The 18,560-nt window shown below is 38.7% G+C and overlaps 1 protein-coding gene across 9 annotated transcripts in view; it reads right to left on the bottom strand.

The window, feature by feature from the left end:
• The window catches only part of PTPN13 (protein tyrosine phosphatase non-receptor type 13), a 183,184-nt gene that overhangs the window by 98,747 nt on the left and 65,877 nt on the right, over positions 1–18,560 (bottom strand). For all 9 annotated transcript variants that reach the window (XM_050946769.1, XM_050946772.1, XM_050946774.1 and 6 more), the window contains exons 4-6: positions 12,137–12,202; positions 5,477–5,662; positions 2,120–2,213 (exon numbers count right to left, since the gene is read on the bottom strand). In XM_050946769.1, coding sequence (XP_050802726.1) covers positions 2,120–2,213; positions 5,477–5,662; positions 12,137–12,202 — 346 coding nt within the window. The remainder of the gene's footprint in view (positions 1–2,119; positions 2,214–5,476; positions 5,663–12,136; positions 12,203–18,560) is intronic.

Below are 18,560 nucleotides of genomic sequence, written 5' to 3'. Positions count from 1 at the left end.
GTGTGCACTGGAGTAACTGGGTAGTTCCTTAGCTGAGCCTTCCCATGCAGAGCTGATCTCAGCATCTGTGTGAAGCTGCAGCTGGGTGTGTCTTCACTTGTGTGTGTGCTGGAAGGGGACTGAGAGCCTATCACAGCAGTACAATGTAAAGGGAGCCCAGGCTGGTGGGTCAGGTGGGCTCAGTGTTATCCCTGTTCCAAGTGGCAACCCATCAGAGCCCCCACTCCCAACGCAGCTTCCCTTTGGTTCCCTGCCATTTTCTGCAGGGAAGCACAGGAATTCTGTGGGGGGATGGGGCATTTTCTGCTGGCATACAGTCACACAGAATCCCCCCAGGAGTAAAAGTTTTTATAGCCAGAGGGAACCTTATCCATATAACACCAGCCTAGCACAGAAGTGAGTTTGGTAGCTGAAACACACTCTCACAAGTTGATAGCACCATCTGTCCAGAGAGGGGAAAGAGAAGTGGCCAGCCAATCTTTTAACTCTGCATAACCTCAGGAAGCCAGATGTTGCATCTCAGCTGAACTTTCTGAGTAAATATTTTTTTTTAAATTCCCTTCTTAACCAGTTCAGAGGAGCAGGCATCATATGTACCGAGCAATGCAAAGAAAGCAGGGTGAGGGGAAGAATATCCCGTCCTATGTTGTTTTATAAATAAATCATACAGGTTACAGTGGGAAAACACCTGTTAGATTATCTCATCCTTCCCCTGCAAATACAAGGTATAGTCCCTAGAGAGAGGATACACTAGACATTAAACAGATATTACTGCACACTAGAACTGAGCCAGAAACCCGTGAAGATGCTATAACAAGATGGCTTGTTATAGTACCAATCTCTGAAGTTAAGTAGTAAAACCCAAACATAACTATATGTTAACAGCAAAACTTAAGACTGTAAAGACATAAAATTACTTCTGCTAAAGACAGTCTTATAAGTTGTGTGTATACGAACAAAAAGAAACAATCAAACAAATACAAAATCCACACTCATTTGAGAAGAAAAGATTTTAAGTTAAGGACAAATATATTTCTTGGGGGATGGGGGAGAGAACAAACAAATGTTGCAAAAAAAGCTAAGGTATTAAGTGCTATATTATGGCTGTAGAAACCAGTGACAATGCATGTGCGAGAATGAGACAAAAGGAATATTGCATCATCAACTGTTCCTAAAGGCATACTGCCTGTAGAGGACAGCAGGAAAAAAAAATCAGCAAAAGAGGGCTCTTAAGAGAAACTCCACCTCTTATTTGGAAGAGCAGCCTACCATTCCATCCCAGCACCTAGCCCTAAAGCCCCCATCAGTACAGAACAGTTGCAGGGCCATGGCCCTGCCTAGTTTTGCCTTCTTTGTGATTTCTAGTACTACTGGCAATCCTAGTAGCTATCTTGATGCTTGCAATCCTTCCAGGCTACTATGTTTTTTAAACAACACAACAATAACAAGAAGAGCTGAAAAACAGAGAGTAAAATAATTTTGTACCCTGTTTGGTGGTGGCAGATGGGCAGAGACTGACAGTAACATGTGAAGAGTTGAACATCTTATGTACCTTCTGCACAATGATAAATCTGAGCAATTGTGTCCATTCACTGTTTGAGAAGTGAGCAGTAACTGCTGGTAGTGAGATACCACATTTGCATGCATGTATTTTTAGGCTAGAATTGACCATTATGATCATTTAGTCTGGACTTCTGCACAATTCAGGAAAAATGAGTCTTGGTTCAAACCCATAATTTCTGGTCGCCTTAGAACATAAATCTAGTCGATTTAAAGATTTCAAGTAATGGCGAATTGGTAAATTGTTCCAGTGGTTAATTATTCTACATCAGATACCTCACTCGAGATATCTGGCATGTGAATAAACCCAAGCTCAATGCACAGTTGGAACTGCATGTCTTTAAAAATTACGTTCTACACATTCTTATCCACCTGCCATCAATGGGACTTAAGCATGCACTTAAGTGTTTAGCTGAACAGTGCTCTCTGGTGTACTAACCATCAGGCTTCTGAGGATGTGAATGTGAGTTCTCCCTCTCCTACTACTCATTTGGCTGACTAAGCATCCTAGATTTCTTCCATAAGGCTTTCATCATCCTGACCGCCCAGGAGCATTTACCTGTGGGAAGTCCCTTCCCTCTCAGCCTATCCCGAATGGCCTGGCTTCTGTCTGTCTGCAATTTTCTTTCTCCGTTGCAGGAAAGCTGATCGACCTGTAAACAGGCAGTAATACAAAGTCAAGTGTTCTGAAAAGACTATGTTACCATGAAGACTGGATACTTCAGGACAAAAGGCCAACACATTTAGCAGGACATTTTCTTTCTCAGGCAAATAAAGTAATCATACAGTATTTACATTAGTATGTCTGTGGAAATTCAGAATTTCTTCATTGAATGAGGATTATCAATTTGGATTTCCCCCAGGGTTATGTTTTAGGAACCCTTCCCTTATTAGTATCACTTTAGTAATATTTGTTCAATACATGTTTGGCATACTTTCCCCCCAAATAAACAGAAAATAATTCCATAAAATCTACAACATAAATATGTTCCATTACAGTAAATGGAAACTAGAAGAATTAAAATAGCTTTAGCTATTCCAGGATGTACATATTGAGTTTGCTAAATTACGGTTTGTACCTACTATTAAATGCAAGCTTGTGGATGATATTTTAGGCTAGTACCCATAGTAGCTCTATTGGATGCCCATATAATAGCTTTAATGATTTCAGAAAAGTGTTTCCTTCAGTGTTTCCATTATAGAAAGAATAAAAAAAGGAAATTCCAACTCTTGAGATATTTTATCACAGCGTCCCAACTTTTAAAAATAAATGTTAATTCAATATATACATTTATCTGATTCTGGATACTTGCATACAAATAATTCAAAGAATCTTTTTAAATTGCACTGATAATTTTTACTCTAGCCTTTCTGTAAATTAGAAACTAACTGAAGAATTAGCAGCTTGTGAAAAATCAAGTTACTTTCTATCTAGTACAATTACAATGCAACCCAACGACTATTAAATAGGTTCAATCAGTGATCTCCCCATTCACCCTTTACAAAATATTTTAAAAAGGAAATGCACCCAGTGACATTTTAAGATATTTTGCATTTCAATGGATAACCTCCTGTACAGTTCAAGAGGAAACATTTACAGTACAACAATACCTAATCAGGGTCAACAGATATGTACAGGAACATACTTCTAAACTGGATGCTCTATATAATCCTGAGCAATAGCAGCACAGTTTCCACATATAAACAGTGTATGTACATCATTAAGTTGGCATTTCAAGGATATGTACAGAAAAACAGCAACGGGACCTATTTGTGTACAATGGAATGAAACTGGGGAGTGAAGACTAGCTCAGTGCATAAAGAAAACAACTGCACCATGATGTCACCAACATTCTGACAATACCCGGTTCTATTTTTCTTTCTTGTTTAGTGTGAACAATGTGGTCTCAGATATTCCAATGACTTGGTGAAACAGGGAGATGGATGAAAGACAGCTGGCTAAGACTCTGTTCAGGCAAAACATAGGTGATGTTGATTGGTAGAAGGAAACAGAAGAACTAGCAGAATCTCAACAAGTAACACCTCAACTGAAGTTTTTTTAATACTCCTCCCACTTATTCAGGTGGCGCACAAACAGGGGCTTTGGATGGATTCACCTTTGATCCTGGAACTTACAGATAGGCATTTTCAGCCACTACTACCTTTTCCATTGATGCTGGCCAAGATAAAGGGCTGGTCAAAGTCATTCACATCTTTGTCACCTCCAGGCTAATAGTACGCTAACGCACTGTTAGCTGGGACTGACTATGAAAGCCATGTGGCAATTAAGTCCGATACAACATAGAGCTAAGCAAGAGACATCATACAAGACCATTCACACTAGTGCCCTGCTCTCTATTGGTTGCCTGTAGGTCACAATCCAACCCTATTTTAAAAACTCTGAATTTGCTGGGGCCTGGTTGTCTCAATTACTGCCTCTTGCTCTGCACTGTAGAAGAATAGCTACACTGAGTTACAATGGGGAAGCTGAGATACCACACTGATGATCATTGGAGAGAGAGAGATTCAGCTGCCATTCTTAGGCTGCCAGAGACCAGAGTATGCCTCACAGCGCTCTCTCTGGAAGGCCTGTGGGTAAGGAATGAGTGATGGCTGGAGATTCAACTGAGCCAGAGTCATATCTCTTCATGCAGCAATTTACCAACCAGATTAGCAAGGCTCTGACAGCACTGGAATCTCCCATCTCAAGAAACAGGATATCAAGCAATGCACTTTTCCGTGATCATACTGGTGGCATGGTCCAGGAATCCATTTTTACACCAGCTATATCTGAGTGGTATCCACAAGAACTGAAACGGCCACAAGGTCGACCTCCAAAGAGGTGGGATGATTTCCTAACAAGGAGATATAGACAAGCATGGCAAAAGATGGCCAGAGCGAGAGAAGATTGGAAGACGTGTTGTGATTGGCTCAGTCTTAACTGATGAAAGACTGACAGTCTACGCAGTAATAATTCATTGAGTTCCAAAGGGTTGAAGCAGTAGAATACTGTAGTAACATAGCAGTGAATCAGAACCATAGTATCCAAGACCTATGGTCCAGCAATTCTGTAGAAATAATTTGCTTGAGTTGTCTGATTGCCATTATTAGAGATAATTTATAAATGAAAAATACTGGGAGAAGTACTGTTTGGCATCATGAACGGTTAGTGAGCTCCATTTCTATTCAGAGTCCTAAAATTATTTGACCATCCCATTAATATGTTGTAACATTGTAGCGAAGGGAGAGGTTGCCAGTCAGGAATGGTAACTTTGCGAGATGAGTTAATGTCGTTCTTTTTGCATATGAAAATAATAAGTGCATGTGTCATAATAATATGAATTCCCTGTCAGTAATAATGGCTGACAGTTGGGTAAAATCTCAGAAGAACTTAAAAGTCTGGTGACACACTCCCTTATTTCCTTCATAAACAACTGTCCATAACAGAATTTAAAATGTAAAAGAGAAATCCAGGTAGCTAAAACAAGTGTTAAACACCCTGCCCCATACATCTATTCCAATTTTTGTTTTTTATCATCATATTTGCCTATATTTTAAAAAAATGTTCTCCCCATTCCTGTGTGGAAGATCCAACACAACGAGAAACTGATCTTACCAGGGAAACTGCAAAAGTGACTATATATAGTGCTGCCAAATGCATAAAGTCAACTAACAAAAATTAGAGACCACGTTTTCCATTAAACTTTCAGTAATTGCTCTTTCTTGTGTTGCTTGTGACAAAAGCAGGTAAAAAACATTCAGACAGAAGTTAATTTTTAGACCGAGTGTCCCTTTAATATAAGTTGGGAAAAATCACAAACAAGAAGCAAGTTTGTTTGGAGAGAGACTTTGAACCAATTTCTTCACTGTGTTTTTGCAATTCTCAGTTATTGCTCAACTGCTTGTGAACACTTACCCCAGAGAGGCTTCCCAGAACCAGTTTAACCAACTGTTTCACATATGAGAAAGAAGGTGCACAATGACTGTTCCTTATGTGGGCACTGCAGGCATCCAGAACCGTCCGTACAGACACACGGGCATAAAAGACATCTTCACACATTCCAAGCAGTATGCTGTTTAGGTGATCCCCGAGTTTGATAGGCTGATTACAAAGGAGAGGAGGAAGAGAAAAAAAACAGACAACAGCACTTAAACCACATATGCAAACAGGTTGATTTTCTAGAGTTTCAAATTACTTTCAATACTAATTCATTTTGGTACTTCTGAAAATTCCACCTGATATGCTCCACCTGAAACACATCTCACTGACAGGGGAAGCAGTTTGATCTAGTGGCTACGGTTCAGGAGATCTAAATGCAGGATATGTCACTAACCTGTTTCATCTTGGGCTATTCACACAGTCTGTAAACTGAGTATAATAATACTTGTCTACCAAGGACATTAGGACTAACTAAGATTTTTAAAACACAGTCTTGAAAAATAACTATATTCATTGTAACTGCTAACCATAAGGGACTTGGAGACAGTATTTGCAGGAACTTGCTGATGAGATCTGACAAGTATACTGAAAAAGCTTCTATAACCCTTTAGCTAGTCCAAGATTTTACTTCAACTGGATTTGTACTTTCATATTCCAGAAAGGTGTTGGATTGACTCGTCAAGTCTCTTATGGCTAGCAATAATACTGGAGATGGCATTTATTATTACTCAAGATTATCTAATGTTTAAAAATCCTTTCTAGAGTCCAGAAAAGTTTTTAGATATTATTAGAAAAGGGGCAGGACTGAGGGAGCAAAGTGATTGGCTACGTAAGTGAAGCCCTGCAATTATGGGACAACACCCATAGGGTTGGGAACTACTTAGCCTTAATTTTTTTCCCATCCAAACAGTCAATCCTATTATATTCTAAGTGGAATAACACTCCAAGGTATGCAGTAGTCAGTGATAACACCACTTCCCAGACACTGTAGGCACTTGGCCTTCAGCACTGTGTCTCATTACGCACCCAAGGTGGGCGGTTATCAAAGAAATACATGCCCTGTCGTGTGTTGTTCTTTACTGAGCACATTAAGTTTCACAGTATTTCTTTCCATTTATTTTTGAAGCTTACTATAAAAATTTATTCTGCATCACCCAGGTTTAACATACAGAATTAATATAGTGTTTTACCATATACACACTAATAGGCACTACTGTCTTTCAATTAATTTTTTTTAAGGGAACAATTTTTCTCTCTCTCGAATCACAGAAATCATTCTTGCATGAAACCTGGTACACAGCAAAGAAGCTAAAACAACATATTCATCCTCTAAGAACATCAACAAACATTTATAAATTGTACATCTTACATCTGTGTTACAATAGATAAGCTTCCAGGATTAAAGACAAATTAAAAGGTGAAGATTTAAATATTTTAACTTTTTATAACGGTAGATCTGTGAGTTCTGCTGGAATGTTAGCTACTAGCACTTACCACATGCTTACAGGACGGGTAAGATAAATTCACCAGATGAAAGTTGCTCTATTCTAGGGTGACAACAGTTGATTTTTCTTTTAAAGTAGCTGAAGTGCTCACAATAGCTATAGCCAATTCCCTCCATGTTTCCATTGTACTTTTCTCTCTTCAGCGGCTCACAACTTTCTAAAACTTTCACCTTTTGGGCTGAAATTATCCATACCTGGTCTCTGCCTCAGGGTGATTCTACCTGCCTCATCCTCCCACTTCTTCAGATTATAAAGTAGAGCAGGTCAGCTGTTTTTGAGAATGAAGGAAAAGAGAAAAGCCCACAACACTTTCACCATTATAAAAATATTTTGCAATCTATACTGATGTAACACACACACACACACACACACACACACACAAGAAGAGACAAAGAAAAACGCAGTCTATAGTAGGGGTATATTATAAGCCACAGCCAGGGCTGAGAGGGGTTACAGAACTGCTGTGTAGCAATGCACACCCCCTCAGGCATATGGGAACAGATGATCCATCCTTTTAATGAGCACAGTTTGCTTTCTCTCACATAAGCCCTGTTCTGCTGGATGGTGCGTACGCAGGGGTGGAGTCACAGTCTCTTCCTTTATCGAATCTAGTGTCATTACCCGCACTCTTCAAATCCTGACCATCAAGCTTATAAAGGACTGGGGATTGGGCACAGACCCAGAACTGGAGCCCAAAAGAACTAGGAGATCTTTGTATCCTCTTCCCACAGCTTGTACACCCGCATAGAGTCAACCACAATCTGGCCCTTACCATTAGCTACAGAACGTACAAAATGAAGGAAAGAATTGAAAGCCCCTCAGAGCAGGGACTGTCTTTTTGTTCTCTCTTTGTACAATGTCTAGCACAATGGGGTCACGGTCCATGACTAGGGCTCTTCCGCACGACTGTAATAAAAATATAAATAATAATAATTGGTCTTTGGTCTCGTGGTTAAGGCACTGGATTGGGATTCAATTTGAGGTCTGCCACAAACTTCCAGGGTGACAGTGGGCAAGTTACAGTCTCTCTCTGTCTCAGTTTGCCCTAGGTAAAATGAGATAATAATTCTCTCACATTTTTGTCAGTCTTGTCTATTTAAAGTGTTAACTCTTCGGAATGAGGACTGTCTCTTATTATGGAACTCACCTACCACAATGCAGCCATGATCTCTGTTGGCATCTCAAGATGCTATGGTTATATAAATAATATTGAAGGAATGCATTTTTCTAAAAATATCCTATAGTTACAGAACATATCAATACTATCATGAAAGAGATGACATTTGGTAAACGCCGAAAGCATGTGCTTTGAATTAAGAACTCAATGACAATCTGTAACCCCCCAAAGAGTCCATTAGCACAGCATAATGAACTTCTGGATGAAACTTTTCAGAGTATGCTTTGTTTTTCCATTCTAACCAAATGATCCCTGCATGCAACTAGATTACTCTTTGGTTTTGGGAGGAAATAATGGTTTTTTAAAGTGTCGTTTTTCTTTTTTAGGTTATAATATCATCAAAGCCACATTATAGTTACAGTAATGAAGGCATTCATTATAAATCCCTATGTTCACTAGCTAGTTTTTCCCAAAAAATCAGCTATTAGGGCTGAAATAGCTTATACTTACTCTCAACCCCAGAGGCAATTTTATTTCATTATCCAAGTTTATAGAGAAACTCAAGAATGAAAATGGTTTTTATGCTTAACTATTATTCTGGACTCTGACAACACAACTTGGAGTTAAAACACCCATTGGCAAAGATATAATCCACAGGAAAATGTGTGTGTGGGCACGTGCACTAAGACATAAAACAGTTAAAAATAAAATAAGATATGAACTAATGAAAGCCAATAATCATCAATCTTTTCCTTTTCTATTTAAGCATGTAACACATGTATATACGGATATAACCACACTCTGGTGTAGATCTGCACAAAGAAATTCCCTCTTAAAAGCAGTGCCACACAAAGTCAATCATGTCTCTACTAACTGCTTGCTATCTTAAAGACTGCCTCAGAAGGAGTGTAACTTCTGTGGCAGCATGCTTGGGTGCCTTCTTGACTGTGCTCTTTTGGATGCAGAGTATTCTGGAGTGCAGAAGCAAAGCAGGCACATTTTAAAATTAAAGGCAAAGGTAGAAAATTTCTGCAATTTTGCTTATTCTCTCTTTCCCAATACACATTAGCATGATATCCTAGAGGGGAATTGCTGTAGTGCTGGTAACCCAGAAGCTGGAAGCTCTCCTGCCATTAATGATAGAGAAAAGGGAATAAAGTTTCTATCTCCTGTTCAGTTTTCAACTTCCATAGCCTGATTTCAAGCCAGTACTCCCATTTCTACTGCGCAAACCTAACAACTCTAAGCTGTCAGGTCATCTCTGCCCCAGATCATAAGGGTGAGAAAAACCTGTCAATGCGGGCATTGAGGTAGTGAGGAAAGAAGGAACTGCAAAGGAATATCCCCGCTAGTCACAGTGGAAGAGGAGCAAAATTATCCACCACTTGGTTTTTCCTCCTCAGTTTTACCGGAGCTGTAGTATGTGCCCAAGGGCCTTGATTTTCTATTTTTATTAATTTTTACTGAAAAATTCCTGGGTATTACAAAAGTATTATGTAATTTTTACCAATTTTCATCACATTTTCACCACCCAAGTACTTAAAAATACGGATTACATTAAGAAAATCCAATCCATTAGATTATGTAGATGGGTTTATGTGAATAACAAATTAGTCCAAGTATAAATGCGAGGCTTCCTGCTAAAGTATGGTGATATAGTAGAAGATACACAGATGCACGTGTGTGTATATCAGTGCCTGAATCCTAATCAAAGGAGTCATTGTCCTCTCTGCCTTTGAAAATCTTTCCCTTTATTTCTCAGCCATAACACTGTATCAACAGTTTTCTCCATTTAATTAGTAATAATAGTACATTTTTAAGCAGCTGAGTAAGTTTTGTGCTGAAAGCTGTTTTCCCCCTCCCACAACCGAGCAGGAGTCAAGCCAAATGTTTAATATCTGCATATCCCTACCTCATCACCCCCAATGTACTTTTTGGATACAGACTCCTAATTTTTCAGTCTCCTCCAACCATTTCAGTGATTGACTTGAAGTGTAGTTGTTGTGTGGGGTTTTTTTTTGTTTGTTTTATTTTTTGTTTCCTAAGATGAAAGAGCTCTGGAAGAAGATGAGTCAAATGTTAAAGAGTAAATCCTCTCAAACCTAACTGAAGGAGTTCTGACAGCTGCACATACTGTATACGAGATAACCAAATTGAGCAATAACAACAAGGAGTCCTTGTGGCACCCTAGAGACTAACCAATTTATTTGGGTGTAAGCTTTTGTAAATTGGTTAGTCTCTAAGGTGCCACAAGGACTCCTAGTTATTTTTGCTGATAGAGACTAACAGGGTGACCACTCTGAAATTGAGCAATGAGGTTAAGCTCTAACCAGTCCATAACTGTGTCTACAGCTGCTAGCAAGTCAACAGCAAAGAAGTCTACTCCCTATTCTCAACAAGTACCCTCCCTTCAGAGGCAGTCATGTAATGAATTCACCCAAACATGCTTACCTTAGGGTCATAGAAATTATAGTAGGGCCAGATGGAGTACAGTGATCAGTATCTTTTTAAGCAAATCACAAATACTTTTTTACTATATTAAAGAAATTTCAATACGACAAACAAAAATCAAACCATTTTAGAATCCCTTAATAAAACAGAAATCTGATTTTTCTTCTGATAAATTCACAGCATGATATACAAGCAAGTTGTTTTTTATAAGCCTCAAACAGCTGTGATTCATTGGGAGACATAAGGGCCAAGTTGACTCCACATAACTTCAAAGTGAAAGACAATGCCAGTGCTTCCCCCCCTTCAAACCAATACTACAGTATCCCTAATCAAGAAAAATAAAGAAGCAAACAACAAGAATAGAAACAGTGAAGAGTATTAATTAGAGAAGAATAGGAGTTTTGTCTCATAATGGACAAAGCAAGCTGCTTCACTACAAGCAAAGCTCTATGGATTCTGTGGTAAAAAGGCCTTTAATTCTACAGCAAAACCCCCTGCTCTCAGCGGCATTATGGCTAGGAGTGAATTCAGTGACAAATTCTGAAGCTGTAGGATCACAGAATACACCTTTACCCCGACAGAACGCAACCCGATATAATATGAATTGGGATATAACGTGGTAAAGCAGCAGGGAGCCCCAGCCCTTTAAAGCGCCACTCGAGCCCCGCTGCTTTATCACGTTATATCCGAATTCATGTGGAGCCCCGGGCCCTTTAAATCACTGCCCGAGCCTGGCTGCCAGAGTTCAGTGGTGATTTAAAGGGACTGGGTTCCCTGCAGTGGCTAGAGTACCGGGCCATTTAAATCACCGCCGGGGAAGCTGGTCCACTCTGGCACGGTGTACCAGCTCTTGCCAGTACGCTACACCAGACCGAACCTGATATAACGCGGTCTCACCTATAAGGCAGTGAGATTTTTTGGCTCCCAAGGACCATGTTATATCGGGGTAGAGGTGAACATCAAAAGTCTCTCTCTTGTCTGTTGCAGTAAGACTCTGGTAAGCTCACCTTTAAGTACTCATAACTTGGAAGTCCACAGTTCAGCCACCAAGCTTCAGTATTCAAGAAGCAACTATTTCAGATAATATTATTTTACCTTGAACCCTGCATATTTAGGCCTGATCCTGGGAAGGCTGAGAACCTGGAACTCCCATTGACTGTGAAATGACTGCAATGGGAGTTGCAAGTTCTCTGTACCTCTTGGGTTCGTGCCCCAACAGGCCTAATTCTGCAGCTCTTACTCACCAGAATAGTCCCATTCATATTTATAGAACTACTCACATGAGTGAGGGCTTCAGGAACAAGCCCTAAAATCTACTCCCTGGGATGACTTTTCCCTCTCTCACAAGCACCTTGTAATTATGTAAATTACAAAAACCCAAATTATGTAAAAACTCCTGCTTTTCACTTAGTTTCACCAGTCCCATCAACGTCCCAAGGGTCCACCTTGCCCAGTTGTTCTTTTTTTTTTTTTTAGAAATGTGGAGGAGGTTATTAAACAAACCTCATTTTAAAAGTTAAAAATGGTGAGATTTTATAAAAGAAGTCTTAAAAAAATACTTACTTGGCTTTGAGGGACTTCATGGTCAGCTCCCCAATAAAGTGTCATGCCAAGAGAATAAACATGAATCTGTAATACAACACAAACCATCTGTCAACTTAATGAAGGGACAGTTCTGGAAATTCAACAGTATATCTTTAGAGTACTAGGTGGGTGTGATTAACTTGACATTCTGAGAAAGGGTGGTCCTCCCCTCCCCCCAACAAATTAGGTGCACTATTGTATGTTTACATTTTTGACAGCTAAGCTTAGCCATGGACTCAATTAGCCTCCTTGCCTTGGAGAGCTTCCGAACTGTCCTTTGCCCTGGTCATTACAGTCAGAGCAGCAAATCCCACTATGGGAAAAGACTTGAAAAAATCTTACTAATGCTCCTCTAACATTTCCATTTAGTTTTTAACCCTTCATTTAAGATTAAGCCCCAGTATACATCGATAAGATTACGACACTTGATGGTGATGAACACATTCTGAAATGCAGCAGGGCATTCCAATGCTGCAAGTCTTAAAAGGTGCATAGTTCTGAAAGTGGTGAAACACTTAGGATCACAAACGCTGGCTTTTGGGTTGCCAATGGACTTTCACCTATGCACACAACATATGAGGTTGTCATCTTAAAATTTCAATCGTTGTAAACTCCTCAAAGCAGGGAATGTGTTTTCCTACATATTTGTACATGTCCCAGCAGAACAAATCATCCTAATGGGGGCCACTGGCCTTGCTGTAATACAAATAAATAATAAATAAGAATAGAAAAAAGTAGTGAATAATAATGAATCTGGATTGTTTGTATATATAATGTGGTAATGACACTCTTTGTACTGGACAAATCAACTACTGTACAGTGAATGTGTGTTAGTAACAACTGTATAATTTGAAGCAAGCGGTGCATTACATAATTTTGGAAACGAGTTATATTAAAATTGAGCATAGATGCCACTTACAGGTGATTCAACCAATCCCATCTTCCCCCGTATAAAGAGAAAATACAAATTCCAGGCCAACTTGAAGCATTAGCTATATGTAGTTAGAATCACCACTAAGAAGTCAATATTTTATGTTTTTGAAATGTGTATGTAAATTGGGAGAAACCTGTTCATGCACATAGCCAATAGAATCCATACAACAATGAAATGCAAACTTGACTTTCACTGTTTTTCTGTACCATATATGCGAATTCAACACAGTTTTATAGTTACATATTCAGGAGGAAGATAGAATTGCTTTAAACATAAGTTTAAGACAAAGTTATGTATTTGTTCAGCGTTGACCAGATACCTGACTTGGTGAAAGGCATAGATATTAAGACAATCTCTGCTCTGGAGAGTTTATAACCTAACAGAGACATTTAGAGATCTACAATCTACACAGAAGATGCTGTGGGAGACAACGGAAAGAGCTACCATAGTTAATATTTATTATTAGTCTAGTTTTTATGAAACAATAACATGGTAATATCAAATGGCAGCCCCACCTGGGGACATCCTCCTGAAGTAGGCTGTGGCACATTAAGTGTCCCCTCTCAGGTAACCCAAGAATTCCACTTCAGGCTCCCTTGCTTTAATAATACCCTTCTGTGGGGCCAGTTTATTATTAAAAAAACATAATATAATTCAGTTCAGAACAAAAGTCCTCCACGCAGTCCCATCTATCATCCCAGTACATATCATCCTCAAAACCCCATGACGTAACACCTCACATGCCAGCATCTTCTACTACACTCTAGGCTCCTCACCAGTCCCCATCTGTCTCTCTGCCAGGATGGCCACCCCAACTCTTCCAACTGGAGTGTGAGCCCACTTTTCTCAGTGGTAACTCCCCACAAACTCTCTGCTGGGAAATCATCTTCACCAGGGAAGCATCCCTCCCTCTCCCTGTTCCCTTAGGTCCAGCACTCTGGCCATGGATATGTCAGTGGGCAAGTTCCTCTGCTGCGCTCCAGCCTCCAGAGCTCTCTGGCCCTTGGCTACATCTCTCCAGCTTAAAAGTAAGCAGGCAACTCCCGCTGCTGCTGTCTGGCCCTGGCTCTTTGGCTTTGAGATGGCAGGCAGCAAACCCTTCTTTGCTGCTCTATTGCCTTCCGGCTTCCCCCAGGAACAACCTACAGCTTCCTTCCAGGACCCTCCATAGTCCCCTAGTAGCTCTCAACTGTCTCTTTTCTGACAAACTCATCAGGTCCGTCTGTCTCATGGGGATCTCTGTCCCTCAGATTCTCTCTATCCTTTATTGCCTCAGGTGTTGCTCTGCTCTCTTAACTGGCCATATTGGGAGCACTTTTTCTGGTACAGGGGAGCTGGAACTACTTCATGTACAGAGCTGGCCAGCAACCCTGTGACATATAGTTGTATTTACAAATTTACACATAAATATGGACATTGCTATTAAAAAGGCTTTTTGAATTGCAAAATCAACATTAAAGTGCAAAATACACATGAAGCTCTTGCTTCATCTAAATAAAGTATTATGCCAAGTGGCTTGTGACCTGAGCAGTAAGTGAGAGTGAAACCGGTAGCCTCCTTCATTGCATTGCCAAGTATCAGTCGCGTATATAAATTCTAAACAGCAACAAAAAATTAAAGAGTGCTTCAGCAGACTTTTTCAAATATCTCGTCAAGTGCTCTTATGTATGGTTTTCAGCCATCCTAAATTTAAGAAGTGCAATATATTTTGTACTAAAGAAAAGCAGAGGTAAATATTCAGTGCTATGTTTCAGACATGTGAACTAATGGTCCCACTGTTAACAAAACCACCTACATATTCATGCTGCCATTGATGTCAGTCAAAATAATTAGTAGCATATTGTCAGCTAGATAGGACTCAGAAACAGATAAATATGGTGTGCATTTTAATTTAAAACCATCACCTTTTTTCCTTTGTATTTCTTCAAATTCTCAATTCTTTTCCTGAAGATTTTCAGTGAGTGTATTAATTTTTAAAAATGAATAATCTCAAGTTTCCAATTTGTGGTTTAATTAAAACATACATATGAAATATTTTCAGTTTTCCACTACAAAATAGATGCAATATTCTCCTTTTATTTAATCCCTCCAAGTCAAGGCATGATAACGTCAGCTGTTTAGGAGCAACATATTCCCCATTCTGTTTTCTATTTATGTTTATTATCTATTTTCCACATAACATTTGAAAATAGAGGCATCCAGAAGAGCACTTGAGTCCTAAGCTTCCTCCAGTTATCACAAAGAGGTTTGTCTCCCAACACCCATGGTGTATGAGTCATGCAGAGCACCAAGCCAAGCGCTGCACTGATATGATATTGTGATAGAATTAATACAGCTGACATATGGTTATGTTCACCATGAGAGTTCAGTTCAACAAGCTGCTGAACAGTAAAGCTTATGCCTGAGGTATACGTGGGAGGAGGGATTATGTAAATACAAAATATTTTTCTTGGAATTTTTCTGAAAATTACTTTATATAGTATAAACAAAGTTGGAGTACATGCCATGAAGGGATTTGTGGTAATGGTGTGCCTAAGGAGAAGACTATGGGCCAACTTTTGCCTAATGTTACATCCACACAAACTTTTCTGATTTCGAGATCTCATGAATTTCACTGGTGTTGTAGAGGTGCAATTGAGGGCACAATTTGCGTTGATACCCATCAGATAACAATTTACGGCCCCATCCTGACACCACATACTATCAACTGCAGACTGACTTTTTCTTCTTTTAATTCACCATGACCAATGGAACTACATCAAGTAGCAAGCAGTTGCAGTAGCAGGGCCATAGCTTTATCTGGGAGAACTGGAATATTCAGTCCCCCTAAGTCTTAGCTCGGTTGTAGCAGGGACCTTTGTACAGGTGAATGCCAACAATAAGCATGAACTCAGCTCAACTTTTTTTGCATTGTTAAGAAGACAAAGTTATTCATGGTATATGTCACTTTGGAAAGGACATATTTAATTGTTTAAGAAAGCACATGTCATACTCATGGTATTAACAAGTGCTAAAGTGCTTTACACAGAAAAAACATACAATAACCGAGTAACCCATGTAGCTTTTGAGAGGTCAGGAGGAGATTAATTTCAATCAGTAAAAAATCAGGTGAAACAATGCAATAGGAATTTGTTTTTTGGTGGGGGAGAGGGGTTATTTAACATTTTACACAGAGGATTAACATTTTCAGGTTTGTGTGTGTGAAATTTACTCCGAAACTGATTGCTACTCCAAGGAGCTAAAAAAATCAAACCCAAATGAATTGGCATTCATCATTATTTGCATCTTCAATGTATGTTCCACCACGTTGTTTTCTGAAGGGAATCCGATATTTAAAGATGTACATTCAGTTGGAACTAGCCTGACTTTTTTTGTTATGGTGGTTGTGACTGCTCAGTGGAAAAATTAAAGACTTATTTGCAAACTGGCTTCCAACCGCATGTGGTTTTGGACCACAAACCAAACTAAGATGGCTACCCTCATGACACAGTTTTCTTTTTGTTAGTCTGTTTTGTAATTTATAGTTATTTTTTACCTTTAACCCTATATCTGAAATTTGGATTATAAAGGAATGGTTACAAGTCACTGTTTGACATCTTTAACCATAAAAATAAGCTTTATTCCCTAAATACAAATCCCTCAATTGCAGGTACTACATATTTAGCAATGTTTCACACATGCATCAGAACCTCTTTTCACTGAGGAAATGATGGCCACAGAACTAAGTCTTCCTTGCTCTCTGGAAAGACTGCTATGGGCTTTACCTTCCAGTTGGACAGTCAAAGTCAGGTATCAGGGACTCTCAGTTTAATGAATGTGCTTGTCATTGATTCAGTCATCTACAAGTAAATGAACTCTCCAGATATTGAGACAGTACTTCTCATATTCAGCTTATTACCAAGACCTTCTACTGAAAGATTAGAGAACGTTACCAATTTGTGCCATAGACACACTGTAGCTATGCATGAATAGGAAACTAGACAGTTGCAATACCATCAACCTTAAACAAACAAATACATACACACATGAATAAATCTGGCAACAGAGAATGGAGAGAAGAAAAAAATATATTTACCAAAACCAGGTAGTATGGGTATAAAATAGTTAACTGGTAACAACAGTTTTTCTTTACTACACAACAAGAATAATTCTGGAATAAATTGCCTAGGGAGGTTGTGGAATCTCCATCTCTGGAGATATTTAAGAGTAGGTTAGATAAATGTCTATCAGGGATGGTCTAGACAGTATTTGGTCCTGCCATGAGGGCAGAGGACTGGACTCGATGACCTCTCGAGGTCCCTTCCAGTCCTAAAGTCTATGAATCTATGAAAAAAAACAACCTTATTAATTCTAGGTTAGCTAATATACAAACTGAACAGTATTCCCAAAGCATCTGAGAGTCTCATGCCTTTTCCCAGCAAAGCTTTTATTACAGAGCATTGTAAGGAGGTCCCAGACTAAAACTAAGACTGTTATTTTTACAAAATGTACTGCACCTCTACTATACAGTGAAGAACTATTTTTCAAAATAAGTGAACAAAGCACATTTTGGTGTGGTGCTCCATTGTATGCTTAATTTGCAATCAGTTTGCTAAAGTTCTTCTGAATGTAGTATTTCACAAACTATTACAACAGTACTATAGAATATAAACAAAACTGCATAAGCTATATACATATGAAGCAATCTTTTACATATAAAAATGCTTGTAATGAAGAAAATGAATTGCACTTACTAATATTTGTTACAATTTGATTTTAAAAACATAGTTATATTACTTTCATGTTGGTTTTTCACATTTCTTCAGTGGAATATTATATACTGTTCTCTAATTGTTCATTATGGTTTGACAGACTAATGTCATGCCAAATATTTTTTGGGGAAAAAAAATCCCATAGCAAGGTTAGGCTAACTGTTTATTTGTTCATCATGGTTGAGGCTTGTGCATTATGTCATGTCAAACTCCGTTCATATGAGATAATGTCAAGTACATCAAAACTAGATAAATGCATCTATTTTAAAATTTGTGCTGATAATAAGAAGATTAAGAAGGAAGCTAAGCATGCGTTCTTATATAAATGTGTGTATTATGTATGCACACTGTACTATTTAAGACAAATTATATCAAGGTAAAGTTCAAATATGAACTTCAATAAGAGTTGCAAGTACTCTGCACCTCCAAAAAATTAAGATACTTATTTAAATGCTTTTTGGTAATCCTGATTTTTGGCTTTTATAATTTATATTAAAATATTTTGAACAGTTTTCACAAGAAATAAGTAATACTAAATTCGTATCACAAATTTATTACTTGTGGAATGATTTGCAAATGTATATTTCAAATAAGCCTACAATTACAAAATCAGGGTTTTTTTTGTTCAATTTAACAAGAGACTTGGAATCAGTAAGGCATTTACTGTCTGACTAGCACTTTGGATGATATTTATTGTTGAATACATAATTTCTTTGGT

This window comes from Gopherus flavomarginatus, chromosome 3, assembly GCF_025201925.1.
Source record: "Gopherus flavomarginatus isolate rGopFla2 chromosome 3, rGopFla2.mat.asm, whole genome shotgun sequence".
NCBI lineage: Eukaryota > Metazoa > Chordata > Testudines > Testudinidae > Gopherus > Gopherus flavomarginatus.
The sequence above is the reverse complement of the archived record's forward strand: the minus strand, read 5'-3'. Positions and strand labels throughout refer to the sequence as shown.